This window comes from Cherax quadricarinatus, chromosome 48 (assembly GCF_038502225.1).
Source record: "Cherax quadricarinatus isolate ZL_2023a chromosome 48, ASM3850222v1, whole genome shotgun sequence".
Taxonomy (NCBI): Eukaryota; Metazoa; Arthropoda; class Malacostraca; order Decapoda; family Parastacidae; genus Cherax; species Cherax quadricarinatus.
In genome coordinates, this window is record NC_091339.1 from 25,476,217 (window position 1) to 25,499,932 (window position 23,716).

A 23,716-nucleotide genomic window follows, 5' to 3' on the forward strand; every position below is an offset into this window, starting at 1 on the left:
CAATATCCCCTAATGATTGTTTCTCGTTGATCCACACCAGCAACAATCTCTCCACATCTTCAAGTATTTATGATCTGTTTTGTAAACATACTACTTGCACCTTTCTCAACAACAGCTTCCTTGATTGCCTTTTTGTTGGCCAAGATAGAAGCGATGGTTGAATGGGGTTTATATAACCTGGCCAACTCGGAGACACGCACTCCACTTTCGTATTTTGTGATATTCTCTTTCTTCACTTCAATAGTATTTCTCACCCTCTTTACCACAGGGCTGGCACTAGAAGCTTTCTTTGGGCCTATGGTGGCTTATTTAGCAGTTACAAGCGCTAAAAACAATGGAATACAAAATATATCACATGTACACGTGGAATCGTCCTCCCTGGCTTGTAAACAGTGGCACACTAGCTGTACATGGAGTGGCCAGGCCTGCTCAGGCCACGCGGACACATTCGTGTCACTATCCGATTTTTTCGTTATCCGATGACATCATTACCTGAGGGGCCACTGTAGTATGCTCTTCACTTAGCGACAAATTTGTTTACCAATGTGTTCTTTGGAACGGAACTCCATCCTTAAGTGATGAGAGGCTGTACTTTGTTTTTTACATAGTATATTTAAAACTGCAAGGAAGAGCCATATAAGACTGACATGCTAGCAAGTGTTATCAAAATGCAATGGAGAAACCCCTTAGATTAAAGTGGATAAACTTTTTGAAAGCAAATAACTGAGCAATATTTTCTTCAGCATTTCTTCATCCATATATTAAAAAGGGTTTTCAAAAGTTTGCTGGGGTGGCAAAGGAGTGTCTCGCAATTCATTAATGTGATCTTTTAGTGACATGCACATGTGAACTTGTTGGATATGGAGTGAATGGAGATGAATGGTTTTTGGGACCTGATGAACTGTTGGTGTGAGCAGGGTAATGTTTTGTAAAGGGATTCAGGGAAACCATTTGGCTGGACTTGAGTCTTGGAGGTGGGAAGTACAATGCCTGCACTTTAAAGGAGGGGTTTGGGATATTGGCTGTTTGGAGTGACATCTAAATTGTTGTATCTCAGCACCTCTGCAAAGAGTGATTGTGCGTGAATGATGGTGAAAGTGATTTTCTTTTTTAAGTCACCCTGCCTCGGTGGGAGATGGCCGATGTGTTAAAAAAAAAAATTGCCAATATCTGATGCTTTTAATTTTGTCTGCCTTTTCATGTGACCAGTTTCCACTTTTCTTTCCATTAAATAGCTCTGATCCACATTAAATTTAATCTATTATTTCACTTGTGCAAACTCTTAGTTTTCATGTAGAGATAAAGCAAGAGTCTTGAGATATTGATTAGCTTCTTTTGACAGGGATTTTCTTCTGGCTTCAAGAATCGGCTAAAAGGAGTCAATGTTCTTTTCATGCAAAGTGATGGAGGGCTAACACAAATGGAAAGGTTAGATTCTGAACTGTATCATCAAAGTTAATTAATTTGGCATTTATGGATTTGGAAAAGGCGTATGACAGGGTGGATAGGGGGGCAATGTGGCAGATGTTGCAAGTGTATGGTGTAGGAGGTAGGTTACTGAAAGCAGTGAAGAGTTTTTACGAGGATAGTGAGGCTCAAGTTAGAGTATGTAGGAAAGAGGGAAATTTTTTCCCAGTAAAAGTAGGCCTTAGACAAGGATGTGTGATGTCACCGTGGTTGTTTAATATATTTATAGATGGGGTTGTAAGAGAAGTAAATGCGAGGGTCTTGGCAAGAGGCGTGGAGTTAAAAGATAAAGAATCACACACAAAGTGGGAGTTGTCACAGCTGCTCTTTGCTGATGACACTGTGCTCTTGGGAGATTCTGAAGAGAAGTTGCAGAGATTGGTGGATGAATTTGGTAGGGTGTGCAAAAGAAGAAAATTAAAGGTGAATACAGGAAAGAGTAAGGTTATGAGGATAACAAAAAGATTAGGTGATGAAAGATTGAATATCAGATTGGAGGGAGAGAGTATGGAGGAGGTGAACGTATTCAGATATTTGGGAGTGGACGTGTCAGCGGATGGGTCTATGAAAGATGAGGTGAATCATAGAATTGATGAGGGAAAAAGAGTGAGTGGTGCACTTAGGAGTCTGTGGAGACAAAGAACTTTGTCCTTGGAGGCAAAGAGGGGAATGTATGAGAGTATAGTTTTACCAACGCTCTTATATGGGTGTGAAGCGTGGGTGATGAATGTTGCAGCGAGGAGAAGGCTGGAGGCAGTGGAGATGTCATGTCTGAGGGCAATGTGTGGTGTGAATATAATGCAGAGAATTCGTAGTTTGGAAGTTAGGAGGAGGTGCGGGATTACCAAAACTGTTGTCCAGAGGGCTGAGGAAGGGTTGTTGAGGTGGTTCGGACATGTAGAGAGAATGGAGCGAAACAGAATGACTTCAAGAGTGTATCAGTCTGTAGTGGAAGGAAGGCGGGGTAGGGGTCGGCCTAGGAAGGGTTGGAGGGAGGGGGTAAAGGAGGTTTTGTGTGCGAGGGGCTTGGACTTCCAGCAGGCATGCGTGAGCGTGTTTGATAGGAGTGAATGGAGACAAATGGTTTTTAATACTTGACGTGCTGTTGGAGTGTGAGCAAAGTAACATTTATGAAGGGATTCAGGGAAACCGGCAGGCCGGACTTGAGTCCTGGAGATGGGAAGTACAGTGCCTGCACTCTGAAGGAGGGGTGTTAATGTTGCAGTTTAAAAACTGTAGTGTAAAGCACCCTTCTGGCAAGACAGTGATGGAGTGAATGATGGTGAAAGTTTTTCTTTTTCGGGCCACCCTGCCTTGGTGGGAATCGGCCGGTGTGATAATAAAAAAAAAAAAAAATATATATATATATATACAGTGGACCCCCGGTTAACGAACTTTTTTCATTCCAGCAGTATGTTCAGGTGCCAGTACTGACCGAATTTTTTCCCATAAGGAATATTGTGAAGTAGATTAGTCCATTTCAGACCCCCAAACATACACGTACAAACGCACTTACATAAATACACTTACATAATTGGTCGCATTTGGAGGTGATCGTTAAGCGGGGGTCCACTGTATATATATATTTTTTTTTTTTAGCATACCAGCTGTCTCCCACTGAGGAAGGGTGACCTAAAAAAAAAAAAAAAAAAAAAAAAAAAAAAATACTATCATCGTCTTGCCAGAGGTGTGCTGACATTACAAAAAAAGTGGATGTTTTGAATTTTTGAAAGTTAATGATGAGATTCACTACAAGAAGTCTCATAAAAAGGAAGCTAATTACATCATGCGAATGTTCATTGAGCAAAGATTGCTGCATATTTTTTATATATAAAACATGAAAAGATCATTTTTAGGTAGTTTTTAGATTTTTAATTAATCAGTCGCCTATGAACCAGGGATTATATTAAACACAATTATTTCACAGGTTCATTGGGTCGCGAGCTATTCTTTCGGGACCTGCAGGTGGCGTTGTTGGCTATGCTATGACTAGTTATAAGAATTTTGGCTGCCAGCCCATTATTGGATTTGACATGGGAGGCACATCTACTGATGTATCCCGTTATGCTGGTGAATATGAGCATGTATTTGAAAGTACAACAGCTGGAGTAACTATTCAAGCTCCACAGGTATGGGGTTATTGTATATTGTGTGTGTGCTAATGTTATATATACGTACTGTAACAGGAATGTAAATGAAATCTGAATTTTTAAGAAAAAAAATCCATAGATAGGATGTACAGTACATGCAAGCCTCATTTAACATTGTGGGTTGGTTCAGGGCTAAGTCCTTTTCAAAGGGAGATTTGATTAAATTCATTATATCCTTAAACAACAACATAAAAATAAAGTACAATTCCAGCCCAAAAATGTCTCTAAAACTGAAAGATATTCTGCAAGAAAAAGCAATGCTGCATCAATTTTACTCTCACTAACTCCCAACTCCAGCAGCCTTTGCCATTATGTATCACTATACTGCAGTGCTATATGACCCATGTAGGTTTAGGGCTTATTTATAAATATAATAAGAATTCTCCAGTTATTTCTAGCAAAATGTGATGCTGGATACCTTTAATTTTCTGTTAATTATGAAGGGGTGTCAAGAACACAAATCAACATGGCAACCCATTGTTTGGCCTAAATAGCATGGGGATTTTTCCCTTTTATCAAAATATGCTGTAGCTTACAACCTATGAATTGAAATGAGATATGGATATGGGTTATAATATAACTCAAGGACTTTAGAATTTTTTGTTTTGTGATTATTGTAATAACAGTATATTAGTAACAGTTACCCAGTTTAGTAACTGGTGACCCAAAAGACAATAGAATGCAGGCAGTCTTAAATGCAGTCGCATAAAATTTTCACCTTAAATCCTATGCTCTAAGCAGTAATTCTATAATAGTAGTATTTTATTCATCATGCTTCCAGCTAGATGTGAACACTGTGGCAGCTGGTGGTGGATCTCGGTTGTTTTTTCGCTCTGGGATGTTTGTGGTTGGTCCAGAATCTGCTGGAGCTCATCCAGGTGACAATGCTCTGGCTTATTCTGTATATGCTGCTTTATTTAGATTCCACTTTTATGATTTAAATACACCAAATATAAAACAGAAACATCTAGATATCCTCCCATCAGGTAATGGTATGTTTAATCTTCAGATTAGGTGAGGTGGTCATTTAATAAGCTAAATTTAAATTTCATTAGCAAATCTTCAGGTGTTGTAAATTGGGAGGGCAGTCTTCACCTTGCAAGGATGAGTATAAATCTTCAGGTGATTTGAAAGAATCTTTGAGTATCCAGACTAGGGTATCTTTAGCTAGGAGGCATTGCTCGATTACATTCGTATGAGCTTAACACAGCTATCACAGTGGGCATAATTGCCAGATCAGTCGGGTTGTGATGACCATTGGGGCATGCAGGCCACTAACACAAACAGCTTGGTTGACCAAGCAATCGCCAGGGAAGCTTGACCTTAGGCTGGGCTGTGGACTGTTTGGATAGAAGAGTCGTCTAAACCAGCCATCACTGGGAGTAGAGGAATTGGTCAGCTCTGCTGTTTGTTATATATAATACAGCATGTACAAGGCCATACTCTCCATCTCTGTAACATTAATGTTATCACCTTAGTTGGTTATAAAATCCATCTTTCAATTTATGATTAAATTTCAGACAGGCTTACATAGCTGCAAGTTATGTTAAATTTCTGTACATGTAGGGCCCTTCAAGGTTGGGGAAGGGATTCCTTGATGTGAGTAAAGGGCTCACTCCAAGGAATTAGAGCTTCCCTTCTCTTCTTTGTATCAAACCTGATTAACTCCCATTCCCTGTTTCCTTTGCCCCAACAACTCCATGAATATCATGAGGTTGCTGGGGCAGGGATGTTGCAGTCTGATTTTAATCTGAATTATGTCAGCACACTTCTGGAAAGGCAATGAGTGATGGTGAATGTATTTTCTTCCTTCAGTAACCCTGCCTTGGCAGGAGACAGCCATTAAGGTGAAAAAAGATTGATGAGGCTTTTATTACTTGCTATAATTTGATGGTGTGTTTAGTTTGTTGCTGACAGTAGCATGACTCTTGCAGTCAGGAAGTGATTAGAAGAATCTTGTCTCCACACACCAAGTACTGTCTGTTAAGGCTTTATTCCATTTCAGTTTTGTAACATTTCCTTAATTTACTTCAAACAATGGGTTTTTTCTAAATTCACTCTTTAATGATGTTATACATTATATTGTTTCCATTTTTTCTCTTAAAATAACATGCTGTTTAGCACATAATACCTTTCCCAAATCTTTGGCTAAACAGTTTATTATTTTTTTTTTCTCCCAACAAGTCGGCCGTCTCCCACCGAGGCAGGGTGACCCAAAAAGAAAGAAAATACTTTCATCATTCAACACTTTCATGTGTACACACATGCACACATTAATTGTATTCCACCAAGTATTTTATTTAGTTCTGATCTTTCAGGTCCTGTGTGTTATAAAAAAGGAGGGCTGCTCGCAGTGACTGATGCAAATTTAGCCTTGGGTCGTCTCTTACCACACTACTTCCCAAAGATCTTTGGTCCTGAAGAGAATGAACCACTTGATAAAGAAAGTACAATGAAAGCTTTTAAAAAAATAACAAATGAAGTAAGTTTTCTAGCTCTTCAGTATCTTCTCACCAAGGAAGGCACTTGGTCCAGGGACTTAGAGTTGCCCTTGTCTTGAATCGGATCTGATTCTTCCCTTTCCTATGGGCTGTGTGACCCTTGATGGTTTGGTGATTTCCATATGAACATCATAATAAGAATCATCATATTCTCCTTTCTACCCTTCAGATTCTTTCTGCACCTCTGTTCAATATTTGTCATAAATTTTCTTGTGCAGAATAATGGAGGATAGGTAAAGTACTTGTGGCCTGGTGGCTAAAGCTCTCGCTTCACACACGGAGGGCCTGGGTTCGATTCCCAGAGGGGTGGAAATATTTTGACTTGTTTCCTTACACCTGTTGTCATGTTCACTTAGCAGCAAATAGGTACCTGGGTGTTAGTCGACTGGTGTGGGTCACATCCTGGGGGACAAGATTGAGAACCCCAATGGAAATAAGTTAGTCCTCGATGACGCACTGACTTTCTTGGGTTATCCTGGGTGGCTAACCCTCCAGGGTTAAAAATACAAAGAAAATCTTACATGAATGGCAAAGGGTGTAGTATATTGAATACAGAACTACTGTAACCTTAAAAAATGCAATATTTTTTATTTTATTTTGCTCTTGACTTCTTACCTATTCCATAAATTGTAAGACTTGCTATCAGAGAATGCAATCTGTTTTTTGTTTTTTATTTTTTCCTGCCAGATGTACTATTCTTAGGTGTCTCCATAGATGTATTTCCTATGACTCTCAGAATCATAATAACATGATTGCAAACAAATCGTGGAACAGGTGGGGACTTGAACTGGCCTGCAAATTTTAGGACATTCTTGCCATGAGTTTAAGCCCCACCTGTTCCCTGGTATGTATTTCCCATGGTTTTTTAAATGTTGTTAATGCTCTACTTTATTTTTCTAGGTGAATATCTACAACTCTGACATAAGCAAACACCTTAGTATAGAGGAAGTAGCTATGGGGTTCATTCGTGTGGCTAATGAAGCTATGTGTCGACCAATCAGAGCTCTCACACAGGTTTGTTGGTAGATGATACACATAATGATGTAAAACTGATGAAGGCTGACTGATTAAAAAAAAAAAAAAAAAAAAAAAAAATTTAGATCAACTGCCATCACCTGCTAAGGCAAGGTGATCCAAAGAAGAAAGCACATTCACCAGCATTAACTCAATTGCTGTCTTTCTGGAAGTGTGATGTCTTCACAGATTGCCCTCTGACTGCAACATACACACTCTGAGTCCAGCTAGCCAGTTTGCCAGAATTCCTTCATAAGTTACTCTGCTCACACTCCAACAACACATCTATTAAAAAATCACTTGTCTCCATGCACTCCTGTCTAACATGCTCACACAAGCCTGCTGGATGTTCAAGCCCCTAAAATTTTTGCCTTTTGTACCCTCGTCCTCCAACCATTCCTGGGATGACCCCTTTCTTTCCTACTTTATCAGTCTGTCCCTCTCCAGCTTTTTCTTCATGGCCAAACCACCTCAACAACCCCTCCTCAGACCTCTGAATTACTGAATTATTCCTTTGGTCACCACATAATTCCTTTCAATTTCTACCCTTGAAATTCTCTGATATTCACATCACAAATTGCTTTCAAACATGACATCTCTGCTGCCTCTAGCCTCCTTTTCGCTGCAGCATTCAAACCCATGCCTCATATCCATAGAAACGTGTTGGTACCATTATACCATAGGACATTCTATTTTTTTTTTCCCTGATAAATAAACTTCTTTCCACAGATATTTAATACACTACTCACCTTTTTTCCCCTCATATATTCTATGGTTTACCTTATTTTTCATAGACCCTTCTGCTGACATGTCCTCTCTGATATTTGAATGCATTCACTTCCTCCATACTCTATATTATGTGGAAGAGGAAAGGAAAAATGGAGTAATTTTTGTTCTTAGAAGAGAGATAAGTACTTAATAAGGTAAGCATTGTATTAGTGAGTCAATGCATATCTGAATGTAAGTAATGAGGCCTTCAATTGGCATATTGTTTTAGACTTATTAACCCTTTGATTATTTTATTTTGCAGAATTATCAGATGATTTAAAGTTGATTTGATACCCTAAACTGTTATACTGGGTCTAAAATAAATCTGATTGAATTAACATTTATTCAAGAATGTATTTTACCATTGCCTTTGTAAAGAAAAAAAATGGAATTAGTCACTCAATTATACTATACACGAGAGATGGGGAGAGAGATCTGGTTATTGGGCCATCCAGTAAAGCGCTTTGTGGGTTTTTGTTGATTTTTGCCTCTTTTTTTTTTTGCCTTTAAGACATTTATTTTTTATTTATAATTTGAGCACACTTACAGAGGTACAAAAAAAATACAGATAAGAGCAGCATGCCAAAGCCACTTATACTATGCATAGCATTACGGGCTGGCTTAAAATTAACTTAAGATTAACTAAGCAATGATGAAATCAGTGAAAAACATTAATGTAAACTGATTACTATAAAGCACAAGTGAGTATTACAAAGACAGGTCATATGGTTGCATGCATTGTTATAAATTCAGTAGAATGGAGTATTCTGTTAGGTAGTGTATTTAAAAAATAATAAAGTTAGATTGGGTTTTAGGTTTAACATTTATGTGATATAATTGTGAGAAACATTTAAGATATACAATTTATAAGGTTCAGTTATTCAGTATTTATTTGGTTTTGGGTGAGTAAGTGATCTTTGAGAAGAGACTTGAATTTATAAACAGGTAGTGTTTCTTTTATATTTACAGGTAATGAATTCCAGGTGTTTGTCATTAGCCATCATCCCTCACTCCCTAGCTGTCTTTCTAGAAGTGTACAGACATCCCAATTCAGTGATTCCTTGAACCATAATGTCACAACCAGTTTTTCAAAGGGTATACATTGCACTTCTAGCCTCCAGAAATCAAGTATAGGTAACCATTTTCTTTCACACTCCTAAAGCACATAAAATTCTAAAAATCATGTCTCCTTTTCTTCAGTATAACAAATCTTATGTTTGTGGGATGCTAAGCCCTTACATACCCCCTTCACAATTCCTTAGTCCTTCCTGGAATGTGCCATACAACTTTCGATCCCCCCCAGATTTATACACCAACTTAACATATTATTAAGCATTCAGAGCAACATCTTAACCTTTCTTCCATTCCCTGAATCATACCTTCCATATCACTACTCTTCTTATCTCTTTATTCCTTATTCTCTTCATAATATTCACATCAGTTTAGATAGGAAACTTTCAACAGTATTTCAGGGCTTCTTGGACTGTTATCATGTGACTAGTTCCTAGGTAGGGGAAAGGGTACCGGGGTCCATCCCATTCCGTTGAGGTTCTTGGCGGTGGCGTAGTTTGCCATGGAATCTGGATTGCCTGGGGATGTCCTGATCCCTCTCCGGTATCCCGGAGGGTGGCTTTGGGTGTCTCTCGGGCGACGGGTGTATCTTTGGAAGCCACCTTTCGGATTCCGGGGGTGGTGGCCGAAGGAGGTATGCTTTGTGGCGGATTTCCGGCCGCCCTCTCTTTTGTCCACCGAGGTAGCTCGGCAGATGTGAGGTTGCTATCCCGGATTGCCGGTTTACTGGCATGATGGGTAGGATATGGCACGGGTTCCATGCTGCATCTGCACCGCTACTTGCGGTGCTGAGGTCCTCTTGGGCGCGGAGGGAGATTTCTGGCCCTTTCATTCCTCCTAGGAACTATCCCTCCCCGGTCCCCCCTTTTTTTATTCTTTTTTTTATTTTTATTTTCTTTTCTTTCTTTTTTTTCTTAAAAACAAAAAGAAAGAAGTAACCTAACCATGGCAGCCCTAGTCCATGAACCTGCTACCCCCGGGCCCCTTCTTGATACCGCACCCCGTTCTGACCCCGCCTCGTCTTTGGACCACTCTTCGGACACTCCTCATGCCTCTGTACCTCTTGCCGGTGCTGTTTCCTCACCTGCTTCAGGTACCGAGGCCTCGACTGACTCCTTCGATTTATCTGACCTTCGCTCTCCTCTGACTATGCTTCCGGCCTCTCCCTCTACGGTGCGGCAATTTTCGAATCGCCGGCCCGTTCCACGTCGGACCAACTCTGGTCCCACGCCTAAACACCAACGACAATTACCTGCTGATGATACTTCTCCACCTTCTCGTTCTTCTCAGAAAAGATCGACACGTCCTTCACTACCTTTCCACGCTCGGTTTCAGACTGCACAATGGACTAAATTCTTCACTTTACGACCGACTTCCTCTACTGCCTATCTTTCTGACCACAGTATTGGCAAGGCACTCCTACGCCATGTTGGTAAAGATATTTCTTTTCATGCTCTTAAGAGCGGTACGCGCATCGTCACCATACAGAATGCTACCCAGGCTCATGAGCTTTCTCGCCTTTCCCATATCAATACTGTTCCTGTAATTATTGAAAAGCATCATTCCCTCAATTCTTGAACAATAAAATGGTAAAAAATACCGACAGGTTGTTAGGTAAGACACATATGCAACAGTTAGGTATCTTTATTTCGAAACGTTTCGCCTACACAGTAGGCTTCTTCAGTCGAGTACAGAGAAGTTGATAGAAGCAGAAGAGACTTGAAGACGATGTAATCAGTCCATCACCCTTAAAGTTTTGAGGTGGTCAGTCCCTCAGTCTGGAGAAGAGTATTGTTCCATTCTGAAACAATTACCTCCGTCGTCGTCTTCGCTCTGCTGCTCTCTCTTTACCTTCCCTTCTCGCTGATGGACCCACCTTTCATCCAGACTCTCTCATTGACTTTTTGACAACAACTGACTTACTTCACAAATTCTGATACCTTCAGCCCTTTCTACTTCAATCTCTTGCTACCCTCTACCCCCGTACTATCCCCTGCCCCGCTGTTTTCTGTAACCTACTGATCATCCCTCCTCCCTTCTGCCATCCAATACCCTCGCTTCCTTCCCTACCCTGCAGCGCTGTATAGCCCTTGTGGCTTAGCGCTTCTTTTTGATTATAATAATAATAATAATAATAATTTCATGTGACTGTTGCATGGTCTAGAACAGGCTGAAATGTTATCTGTTTCCTCTCCAACCTGTAGATAAACAGTGAATTGTTCTAGTCATGTTGGATCCAAATAGCATATTGTTAGAAAAGACGCATTTGCAGATATGTTGTCCCCCATAAATGCTCTTTCTGCAAATCTTCCTTTTTTTTTTTTCTTTCTTTCTCATAGGATTGACTTATTTTCCAGTGACATCTTTATAGGCACAAATGAATAGGTATAATTCTGAGTGTGTATATTTGGTAAATTGTTATACAATGTAATGTTAAATCAATGTATGATCAATCTCAGGCAAAGGGCTATGACACATCACATCATGTGCTGGCTGTTTTCGGTGGAGCTGGTGGCCAGCATGCATGTGCTGTGGCACGGGCACTGGGCATGCAGTCTGTAATGATCCACAAATATGCTGGCATTCTTTCTGCATATGGGATGGCCCTTGCTGATGTAGTACATGAAGCACAGGAACCATGTTCAAAAACTTATGAGCCAGGTATGGCTTTTATCTATTAGTTCTAACTTTTATTATTTCTCTTACTTTTTATTATTTCATTTCTTGCATTATGTTTTGTTCCTGGAGACCTTTTTTTAACACATTGGCTGTTTTCCACTGAGGCAGGGCGATCCGAAAGATAAGAAACTCTCATCATTCACTCCATCACTGTCTTGCCAGAGATGTGCTGATAATACAGTCTAAAAACTTCAACATATCTTTACTTTTTTAATATCACACAGCAGCCATAAAGCACATAGTTTTGCGTAGGGTCTTGGCATCGTCCAAACTTCTTTTAATTTTAAGTTTCTTCTGTCAAGTCATTCATATAAATTAGAAGCATTATTGGAGCAAGCACAAATTCATAGTGTACCATGTTGGTAACATTTTTTTCTTTTAGCAGTGTTTGCATCTTCCTTTCAAACAAAATCTCTCCTCCACTGTAATTGTTTGCTGTGTATTCCTGATGTTTATATGCTTCTATATTTTTTTTGCTTGAAGACAAGCCTTATTCTTTGATAACTATTTTGTTTCTCAGTAAGAGCAATATTATGAGTTTGAGGAATAGTCACCATATACTCAGTATTAGTAAATGGTGAGTATTCCACTTTTATGACGGCCATATTAGCATGCAGACTACTTTAACAAGATAAAGTGCTCCTTCAGGACTTGAATTGTTAGAAAATTTGATGCCTTTGGCAGATTCTGATCTTGGTCTCCACCTCAAGGATGAAAAATTCTTTAAAAGAATAGTGCATCAAAGATGCACTAATATATACATGTTTCTTCTTTTTCATTTTCACTTGAACCGTTTGGATTTATTAAATATGGTTCACATTCTTTTCACTTGTCTCCTGTTGTGAGTAAATGGCTAGTGCTTCACATTTATGCATGGCAAATCAGCATGTAGAATTTATTGATAAATACTTTAGGTACTTATTCAAATGTTTAAAATAAAGAGGCATCTGGAATGTCTGTATGTGGCCATTTCCTTAAAGACAATAAAGAATCTTAGTAAATTCAGATAAATAGATAATAGATGCAGTAATACCTAATGATGAACAAAGATGTGAAGCGTTACTATGGTATGAATGTGAATGTAGTTAGGCATGTCTTTTTAAACTTTTGTTCTTACGTTTAAAATAATGTATTTATCATTAGATTCACTTTTTTTTTTTTTTTTTTTTTTTTCAACAAGTCGGCCGTCTCCCACCGAGGCAGGGTGACCCAAAAAAGAAAGAAAATCCCCAAAAAGAAAATACTTTCATCATCATTCAACACTTTCACCACACTCGCACATTATCACTGTTTTTGCAGAGGTGCTCAGAATACAACAGTCTAGAAGCTTAAACATATAAAGATACACAACATATCCCTCCAAACTGCCAATATCCCAAACCCCTCCTTTAAAGTGCAGGCATTGTACTTCCCATTTCCAGGACTCAAGTCCGACTATATGAAAATAACCGGTTTCCCTGAATCCCTTCACTAAATATTACCCTGCTCACACTCCAACAGATCGTCAGGTCCCAAGTACCATTCGTCTCCATTCACTCCTATCTAACACGCTCACGCACGCTTGCTGGAAGTCCAAGCCCCTTACCCACAAAACCTCCTTTACCCCCTCTCTCCAACCCTTTCGAGGACGACCCCTACCCCGCCTTCCTTCCCCTATAGATTTATATGCTTTCGATGTCATTCTACTGTGATCCATTCTCTCTAAATGACCAAACCACCTCAACAACCCCTCTTCTGCCCTCTGACTAATACTTTTATTAACTCCACACCTTCTCCTAATTTCCACACTCCGAATTTTCTGCATAATATTTACACCACACATTGCCCTTAAACAGGACATCTCCGCTGCCTCCAACCGTCTCCTCGCTGCTGCATTTACCACCCAAGCTTCACACCCATATAAGAGTGTTGGTACTACTATACTTTCATACATTCCCTTCTTTGCCTCCATAGATAACGTTTTTTGACTCCACATATACCTCAACGCACCACTCACCTTTTTTCCCTCATCAATTCTATGATTAACCTCATCCTTCATAAATCCATCCGCCGACACGTCAACTCCCAAGTATCTGAAAACATTCACTTCTTCCATACTCCTCCTCCCCAATTTGATATCCAATTTTTCTTTATCTAAATCATTTGACACCCTCATCACCTTACTCTTTTCTATGTTCACTTTCAACTTTCTACCTTTACACACATTCCCAAACTCATCCACTAACCTTTGCAATTTTTCTTTAGAATCTCCCATAAGCACAGTATCATCAGCAAAAAGTAACTGTGTCAATTCCCATTTTGAATTTGATTCCCCATAATTTAATCCCACCCCTCTCCCAAACACCCTAGCATTTACTTCCTTTACAACCCCATCTATAAATATATTAAACAACCATGGTGACATTACACATCCCTGTCTAAGACCTACTTTTACCGGGAAGTAGTCTCCCTCTCTTCTACACACCCTAACCTGAGCCTCACTATCCTCATAAAAACTCTTTACAGCATTTAATAACTTACCACCTATTCCATATACTTGCAACATCTGCCACATTGCTCCTCTATCCACTCTATCATATGCCTTTTCTAAATCCATAAATGCAATAAAAACTTCCCTATCTTTATCTAAATACTGTTCACATATATGCTTCAATGTAAACACCTGATCTACACATCCCCTACCCACTTTAAAACCTCCTTGCTCATCCGCAATCCTACATTCTGTCTTACCTCTAATTCTTTCAATTATAACCCTACCGTACACTTTTCCTGGTATACTCAGTAAGCTTATTCCTCTATAATTTTTACAGTCTCTTTTGTCCCCTTTCCCTTTATATAAAGGGACTATACATGCTCTCTGCCAATCCCTAGGTACCTTCCCCTCTTTCATACATTTATTAAACAAAAGTACCAACCACTCCAACACTATATCCCCCCCTGCTTTTAACATTTCTGTCATGATCCCATCAGTTCCAGCTGCTTTACCCCCTTTCATTTTACGTAATGCCTCACGTACATCCCCCACACTTACATTCTGCTCTTCTTCACTCCTAAAAGATGGTATACCTCCCTGACCAGTGCATGAAATTACTGCCTCTGTTTCTTCCTTAACATTTAAAAGTTCCTCAAAATATTCTCGCCATCTACCTAATACCTCCATCTCCCCATCTACTAACTCCCCTACTCTGTTTTTAACTGACAAATCCATATTTTCCCTAGGCTTTCTTAACTTGTTTAACTCACTCCAAAATTTTTTCTTATTTTCATTAAAATTTCTTGACAGTGCCTCTCCCACTCTATCATCTGCTCTCCTTTTGCACTCTCTCACCACTCTCTTTACCTTTCTTTTACTCTCCATATACTCTGCTCTTCTTATAACACTTCTGCTTTGTAAAAACCTCTCATAAGCTACCTTTTTCTCTTTTATCACACCCTTTACTTCATCATTCCACCAATCACTCCTCTTTCCTCCTGCCCCCACCCTCCTATAACCACAAACTTCTGCCCCACATTCTAATACTGCATTTTTAAAACTATTCCAACCCTCTTCAACCCCCCCACTACTCATCTTTGCACTAGCCCACCTTTCTGCCAATAGTCGCTTATATCTCGCCCGAACTTCCTCCTCCCTTAGTTTATACACTTTCACCTCCCTCTTACTTGTTGTTGCCACCTTCCTCTTTTCCCATCTACCTCTTACTCTAACTGTAGCTACAACTAAATAATGATCCGACATATCAGTTGCCCCTCTATAAACATGTACATCCTGGAGCCTACCCATCAACCTTTTATCCACCAATACATAATCTAATAAACTACTTTCATTACGTGCTACATCATACCTTGTATATTTATTTATCCTCTTTTTCATAAAATATGTATTACTTATTACCAAATTTCTTTCTACACATAGCTCAATTAAAGGCTCCCCATTTACATTTACCCCTGGCACCCCAAATTTACCTACTACTCCCTCCATAACATTTTTACCCACTTTAGCATTAAAATCCCCAACCACCATTACTCTCACACTTGATTCAAAACTCCCCACGCATTCACTCAACATTTCCCAAAATCTCTCTCTCTCCTCTACACTTCTCTCTTCTCCAGGTGCATACACGCTTATTATAACCCACTTTTCACATCCAATCTTTATTTTACTCCACATAATCCTTGAATTAATACATTTATAGTCCCTCTTTTCCTGCCATAGCTTATCCTTCAACATTATTGCTACTCCTTCTTTAGCTCTAACTCTATTTGAAACCCCTGACCTAATCCCATTTATTCCTCTCCACTGAAACTCTCCCACCCCCTTCAGCTTTGTTTCACTTAAAGCCAGGACATCCAGCTTCTTCTCATTCATAACATCCACAATCATCTCTTTCTTATCATCTGCACAACATCCACGCACATTCAGACTTCCCACTTTGACAATTTTCTTCTTCTTATTCTTTTTAGTAATCTTTACAGGAAAAGGGGTTACTAGCCCATTGTTCCCGGCATTTTAGTTGACTTTTACAACACGCATGGCTTACGGAGGAAAGATTCTTATTCCACTTCCCCATGGATATAAAAGGAAAATTAATAAGACCAAGAACTATTAAGATAAAATCAAAGAAAACTCAGATGAGTGTGTATAAATAAATGTGTACATGTATGTGTAGTGTGACCTAAGTGTAAGTAGAAGTAGCAAGACATGCCTGTAATCTTGCATATTTATGAGACAGACAAAAGACATCAGCAATCCTACCATCATGTAAAACAATCACAGGCTTCGTTTTACACTCACTTGGCAGGACGGTAGTACCTCCCTGGGTGGTTGCTGTCTACCAACCTACTACCTTATTTCAATAAAAGTAAAATTTTCTTGTTAAATGTTGCTATTGCATATCTTGTCATTTTACAGCATCATTGATGAGTTATTGTTCATGCTTCTAGAAATGTATAAACTTTTAGACTATTATTGCTTCAGTCATATTTTATAACTTAATTCTGAATACATACTGTATGATGTAACTGAATTTTTATATTGCACATGCACACTTCAGTATTTTAATTTATTCCTAGTTCATTTTATTTGTATCATAATGCACAATTCACAAAATTTTTCATAGTCATATTTCATTGTTTCTCTTATCTTTTTCCTAGAAAATTTCCTTTATCTGAACTCGCATCTTGAAGCACTGGAGAAAACGTGTGTTGACTCTCTGCAACAGCAGGGATTTTCTTCTGCCAACATTGTTTGCGAAGCGTACCTGAATATGCGTTACCAGGGTACAGACTGTGCACTGATGTGCTCATCTGTTAAAGATGGAGCTAGTAGCAAAAGTAATGCATGTAGTTATGGTGACTTCAAAAAGGCATTCTTGGAAAGGTTAGTGCTGTATCATGTATTTGTATATGCATAAAAGTGCAGACACATTTATGTAATTACCTACCATATTTCGCAGCTTATTAGACGCATTTTTTTTCCCCATAAAATGTCTCTAAAACCACCCTGTGTCATATAAACTGAAGGTCAGCTATAAATTTGGGGTGTGGGGGTGGGCTGTAGCTCTTCCAGTTACGTCCGATGCCTAGCCATTGGAACTAAAACAAGTCTTAAAAGCCGCATCTTATAAGCCACGAAATGTGGTATTTGTTGTTACACAAGATTTAAGTTTTGGGACTAGAGATTTAGCTCTTTGTTGTGCCTCTGAGTTCTTAGCTGAATGATGTAAACTAGCTGTATTGTCAGTGTTCAGTTCATTCTACTTCTTAACTTTTCCATGTTGAAATGGTCTTAAATATCCCTGTGATGACTCGCTGAGTGTAATTTCCAACTATACTCTTGATTTAACCTTCGTAAAGGGCCTGTCTTTGTCTACCCTATTCATTCCTGGAGTATTTCATGTTGTGATTATATCCCTTCTTAATTGAGACAGGAGGCCTAGTCATCATTCTTCTCCATTAATTTTTCTTAGCTCGTGCACCAATGTGGATGGTGGCACTATGGACTCTCTTGAATCTGACCTTTATATTTTAATAGGTGATGGTAAATATGTACTGTATTTGCATGATCTTGCATTCCAGGGAAATACTATTGGAAATATTTTTGTATTTTGATTACCCAGTGTTTTTCATGAAAGGGTCTTTCATGAATAGTTTTGTATGGAATGAAAATCCAAGGAAAAATATTTCATAGTTTATCTAATTTTTTTAACACACCAGCCATGTTCCACCAAAGCAGGCGACCCAAAAAGAAAAACTTTCTTTTTAAATTTATTAATTTATACAGAAGGGGTTACTAGCTCCTTGCTCCCAGCATTTTAGTTGCCTCTTAAAACATGCTTGGCTTGCTGAGGAAGAATTCCTTTCCATTACCCCATAGAGATAAGAGGAAATAAAGAACAACAACTATTAAGAAAATAGAAGAAAATCCAAATGGGTATGTATATACAGTGTCTTCTCACTTAATGACGGAGTTCCATTCCTAAGACCACGTTGTTAAACGAATTCGTCGCTAAGTGAGGAGCATACTATAATGGTAGTGAGTTTGTGTTGCCCATCTTTGATATTGTTTTAATGTCACCTTTGCACCATTTATAACATTTCTGGTATATTTTTAAATGTTTATACAGTAGTGCACTGTACATGTATATTGAAATAAACAATAGAGGAAATCAGCCCTAATATACATTATTTAGGTATGAATACTGGTCATAGCCCATTTTAAGTCTGAGGTGTCGCTAAATGAGAGGCTGTATATGCATGTACATGCATGTGTAATGTGACCTAAGTGTAAGTAGAAGTAGCAAGACGTACCTGAAATCTTGCATGTTTGAGACAGAAAAAAAGGACACCAGTAATCCTACCATCATGTAAAAGAAATTCCAGATTTCAGTTATACACTCACTTGGCAGGACGATAGTACCTCCCTGGGTGGTTGCTGTCTACTACCTAGGAGTTTATCTAATATACAAATAACTATATTATATTAAAGGAATAGTATAGTCAAAACTAAAAGCAATGTGTTGAAGAAAAATGAGGTACACTTATAGTATGTGAGCAGAAGACTGCCATGAGGAACCCACCCACCTTTATTCAATGTATATATATAAAATGAGAACTTTTGCATGTAATATTGTACTTTCCTGAATATATTTGACAGGTGTTCAGGATATAAAATTTGAGCATATTTTTAGAAATGTATAAGCAGTATGATTTTAATGTGCTTCCTAGATCTCTTGATGAGTACAGTACATATATTTTTATTCTTATTAGGCCATTTCTCTTTTTTTAACATACTGATTGTCTCCCAATAGGACAGGGTGACTTGGAAAAGAAGAAAATCCTTTTCCATAAGTGGTTACTAGCCCCTTGCTTCTGGCAAGGGTCTAGTAACCCCTTATGGAAGAAGGATTCTTCTCCATTTCTTCATGGAGAGTGTGTATGTATCTTTTCCTTTATAATGATAAATCGTTAGACTCTGAAATTATTATTCATTTGTACAGGTACAAGAGAGAATTTGGATTTGTCATTGACGACAGACAAATATTTGTGGATGACATTCGAGTTCGAGGAATTGGAAAGTCGGCAATAAAAACAGATGAAAATATAGCTCAAGCCAAAGGAGAACCAAAGATAGAAGCTGTAAGTGTTTTGGTCCCCTAATTAGGGTATTCCACTTAGGAACATTAGTTTAAATTTTTTCTTCTAGAGAACCCAAATAAATTTATTTCGCATATCTTTTATAATTCTTTTGGTATGATGTGGTGTATCTGGTTTGAAAACAATATTGTAAATACTTTGAAAACCTCTGTCATTTTTCAAGGTTTATTTACTTTAAAATTTTAAATATTGTTTGGAGGGTGATACAATGTACTGTACTGCAGTAATGTAGATAATGTATTGTACAATTCCTCAGTAATGTTACAAAATTACTTTATTTTAAATTTAATAAATTAGCTTATTTGAGTACCTTAGTGATAATTTTTTTTAACAATGAAAGTTTCTTTTTATGTCGTTTTGGCTACTGAACATCACAATAAGGCCAATATTTACAGTATTGAGGAAATTTTTTTTTAACAAGTTGGCCATCTCCCACCGAGGCAGGGTGACCCAAAAAGAAAGAAAATCCCCAAAAAGAAAATACTTTGATCATTCAACACTTTCACCTCACTCATACATAAACACTGTTCTTGCAGAGGTGCCCAGAATACAACAGTTTAGAAGCATATACGTAGAAAGATACACAAATATCCCTCCAAACTGCCAATATCATGAACCCATCCTTTAGAGTGCAGGCATTGTACTTCCCATTTCCAGGACTCTAGTCTGGCTATATAAAAATAACTGGTTTCCCTGAATCCCTTCACTAAATATTACCCTGATCACACTCCAACAGCTTGTCAGGTCCCAAATACCATTCATCTCCATTCACTCCTATCGAACACGCTCACTCACGCCTGCTGGAAGTCCAAGCCCCTCGCCCACAAAAGCTCCCTTACCCCTTCCTTCCAACCTTATTGAGGATGACCTCTACCCTGCCTTCCTTCCCGTATAGATTTATACGCTCTCCATGTCATTCTACTTTGATCCATTCTCTCTAAATGACCAAACCACCTCGACAAACCTTCTTCAGCCCTCTGACTAATATTTTTATTAACTTCATACCTTCTCCTAATTTCCACCCTCCGAATTTTCTGCATAATATTTACACCATACATTGCCCTTAGACAGGACATCTCCACTGCCTCCAAACCGCCTCCTCCCTGCTGCATTTACAACCCAAGCTTCACACCCATATAAGAGTGTTGGTACTACTATACTTTCATACATTCTCTTCTTTGCCTTCATGGATAACGAGATAATGTTTTTTGTCTCCACATATACCTCAACGCACCACTCGCCTTTTTTTCCTCGTCAATTCTATAATTAACTTCATCCTTCATAAATCCATCCGCCGACACGTCAACTCCCAAATATCTGAAAACATTCACTTCTTCCATACTACTCCTCCCCAATTTGATATCCAATTTTTCTTTATCTAAATCATTTGATACCCTCGTCACCTTACTCTTTTCTATGTTCACTTTCAACTTTCTGCCTTTACACACACTCCCAAACTCATCCACTAACCTTTGCAATTTTTCTTTAGAATCTCCCATAAGCACAGTATCATCAGCAAAAAGCAACTGTCAATTTCCATTTTGTATTTGATTCCCCATAATTTAATCCCACCCCTCTCCCGAACACCCTAGCATTTACTTCTTTTACAACCCCATCTATAAATATATTAAACAACCATGGTGATATTACATGTCCCTGTCTAAGACCTACTTTTACTGGGAAGTAGTCTCCCTCTCTTCTACATACCCTAACCTGAGCCTCACTATCCTCATAAAAGCTCTTTACAGTATTTTGTAACTTACCACCCATTCCATATACTTGCATAATCTGCCACATTGCTCCCCTATTCACTCTATCCTATGCCTTTCCTAAATCCATAAATGCAATAAAAGCTTCCCTACCTTTATCTAAATACTGTTCATATATATGCTTCAATGTAAACACTTGATCTACACATCCCCTACCCACTCTAAAACCTCCTTGCTCATCCACAATCCTACATTGTCTTGCCTCTAATTCTTTCAATTATAACCCTACCGTACACTTTTCCTGGTATACTCAGTAAACTTATTCCTCTATAATTTTTACTATCTCTTTCGTCTCTCTTCCCTTGATATAAAGGGACTATACATGTTCTGTGCCAATCCCTAGGTACCTTCCCCTCTTCTATACATTTATTAAACAAAAATACCAACCAATCCAACACTATATCCCCCCCTGCTTTAACATTTCTCTCATGATCCCGTCAGTCCCAGCTGCTGTACCCCCTTTCATTCTATGTAATGCCTTGCGCATCTCCCCCATACTCTCATCCTGTTGTTCTTCACTCCTAAAAGATGGTATACCTCCTGGCCAGTGCACGAAATTACTGCCTCCCTTTCTTCGTCGACATTTAAAAGTTCCTCAAAATATTCTCGCCATCTACCCAATACCTCCATCTCCCCATCTACTAACTCCCCTACTCTATTGATGAATGTGTATTTAAATGGCAAGTAGCAATAAGTGTGCTAAAAAAAAAGTTTGGTTAATACAGTATGCTAGATTCTCTTTTTATTTAAAAAGAAAGATACATTATTTTGCAAATAGACAACCATAGATCTTTGCCTTTTGTCTTGTCTGACTTATAATACACTTAAAGAATTTTTTTTTTTTTAACATACTGGCTGTCTTGTTTGTCGTACATTGGCTTATTGTTGGAATTGGAAGAACTCACTAATGATCTAATATAACAAAAAAAGGCACAATACCGTGACTGGAATAATACACAAATAACCCACACATAGAAGTGAGGAGCTTACAAAGACGTTTTGGTTTGACTTGAACCATTTACGAAGTCTCACTGATGAAAAGGAAAGGAGGAGGGAGTATATATAGGCCAGCAGACAGGGACAGGACAAGAGGTAATAGTGGAGGTAGTAGTAATGGAGTTAGTCAAATACTAAGAAAGAGGAGCACTGCTAGGGAGATAGGAGCCCACAGAGGGTAGGAGCAAGAACACAGAGGGGGGAAAAAATATAATAAAGGGCAAATACCCAAGGCAGAAGAAAACCCAAAGGCGAAAGAGGAAAAGGGAAGATGGAGAAGTTACGGGTGTTCTGAAGTTTGGAGCATTTTACAACGTAATGGGAAAGGAAGGCATCTACAAAGCCAGGGCTAAGGTTCATATAAGGAACGTTACATATAAGGGAGGATTCAACCAGATGGGGACTGTGGAAGTTGGAAGTGGGGTAGACAGTTTTAGCAGCAGATCAGTCAATAGGATGACATGACAGAAAAGAACATTGTTGGTGTCTGTGTAGCGATCTAATATGTTCATTTGCAATTTTACAGGTAACAAGTGTGTACTTCGAAGAAGGCTGGTTAGATACAAAAGTGTATATGTTGTCATCATTGGCATGTGGACACATTATAACTGGACCTGCCATTATCATGGACAAGTTGTCTACTATATTGATAGAACCAGGTTTGAACTTCTATATATTATTTTCTGAGGATGATGATGATCTGAATCGCCTTGATGCATTGTTATACTGGCATTTTTTGTTATATTGTCAGTGCATTATTGCAATTTTATGGTGTAACAGAATGGAATCTATAAAAGAAAGAATAGCATTTGTGTGTGTGTGTGTGTGTGTGTGTGTGTGTGTGTGTGTGTGTGTGTGTGTGTGTGTGTGTGTGTGTGTACTCTCCTAGTTGTACTCGCCTAGTTGAGGTTGTGGGGGTCGAGTCCGAGCTCCTGGCCCCGCCTCTTCACTGATCGCTACTAGGTCACTCTCCCTGAGCCGTGAGCTTTATCATACCTCTGCTTAAAGCTATGTATGGATCCTGCCTCCACTACATCGCTTCCCAAACTATTCCACTTACTGACTACTCTGTGGCTGAAGAAATACTTCCTAACATCCCTGTGATTCATCTGTGTCTTCAGCTTCCAACTGTGTCCCCTTGTTACTGTGTCCAATCTCTGGAACATCCTGTCTTTGTCCACCTTGTCAATTCCTCTCAGTATTTTGTATGTCGTTATCATGTCCCCCCTATCTCTCCTGTCCTCCAGTGTCGTCAGGTTGATTTCCCTTAACCTCTCCTCGTAGGACATACCTCTTAGCTCTGGGACTAGTCTTGTTGCAAACCTTTGCACTTTCTCTAGTTTCTTCACGTGCTTGGCTAGGTGTGGGTTCCAAACTGGTGCCGCATACTCCAATGTGGGCCTAACGTACACGGTGTACAGGGTCCTGAATGATTCCTTATTAAGATGTCGGAATGCTGTTCTGAGGTTTGCTAGGCGCCCATATGCTGCAGCAGTTATTTGGTTGATGTGCGCTTCAGGAGATGTGCCTGGTGTTATACTCACCCCAAGATCTTTTTCCTTGAGTGAGGTTTGTGTGTGTGTGTGTGTGTACGTACGTACGTACTTGCCTAATTATACTCTCCTAATTGTGGTTGCAGGGGTCGAGA

The 23,716-nt window shown here is 39.0% G+C and overlaps 1 protein-coding gene across 5 annotated transcripts in view; it reads left to right on the forward strand.

Annotated features, from left to right (window-relative positions):
- Positions 1 to 23,716, forward strand: part of LOC128696091 (5-oxoprolinase) — a 73,745-nt gene that overhangs the window by 11,106 nt on the left and 38,923 nt on the right. For 4 of the 5 annotated variants that reach the window (XR_011393274.1, XM_070094990.1, XM_070094989.1 and 1 more), the window contains exons 5-13: positions 1,343 to 1,428; positions 3,395 to 3,596; positions 4,399 to 4,495; positions 5,936 to 6,099; positions 7,019 to 7,132; positions 11,431 to 11,632; positions 16,802 to 17,027; positions 19,147 to 19,285; positions 22,595 to 22,727. Coding sequence is in view for 4 of the 5 variants with exons in the window: in XM_070094990.1 (XP_069951091.1) it covers positions 1,343 to 1,428; positions 3,395 to 3,596; positions 4,399 to 4,495; positions 5,936 to 6,099; positions 7,019 to 7,132; positions 11,431 to 11,632; positions 16,802 to 17,027; positions 19,147 to 19,285; positions 22,595 to 22,727 (1,363 nt within the window). In the remaining variant the exon portion in view is untranslated. The remainder of the gene's footprint in view (positions 1 to 1,342; positions 1,429 to 3,394; positions 3,597 to 4,398; positions 4,496 to 5,935; positions 6,100 to 7,018; positions 7,133 to 11,430; positions 11,633 to 16,801; positions 17,028 to 19,146; positions 19,286 to 22,594; positions 22,728 to 23,716) is intronic. The other variant, XM_070094992.1, reaches the window with a different exon arrangement.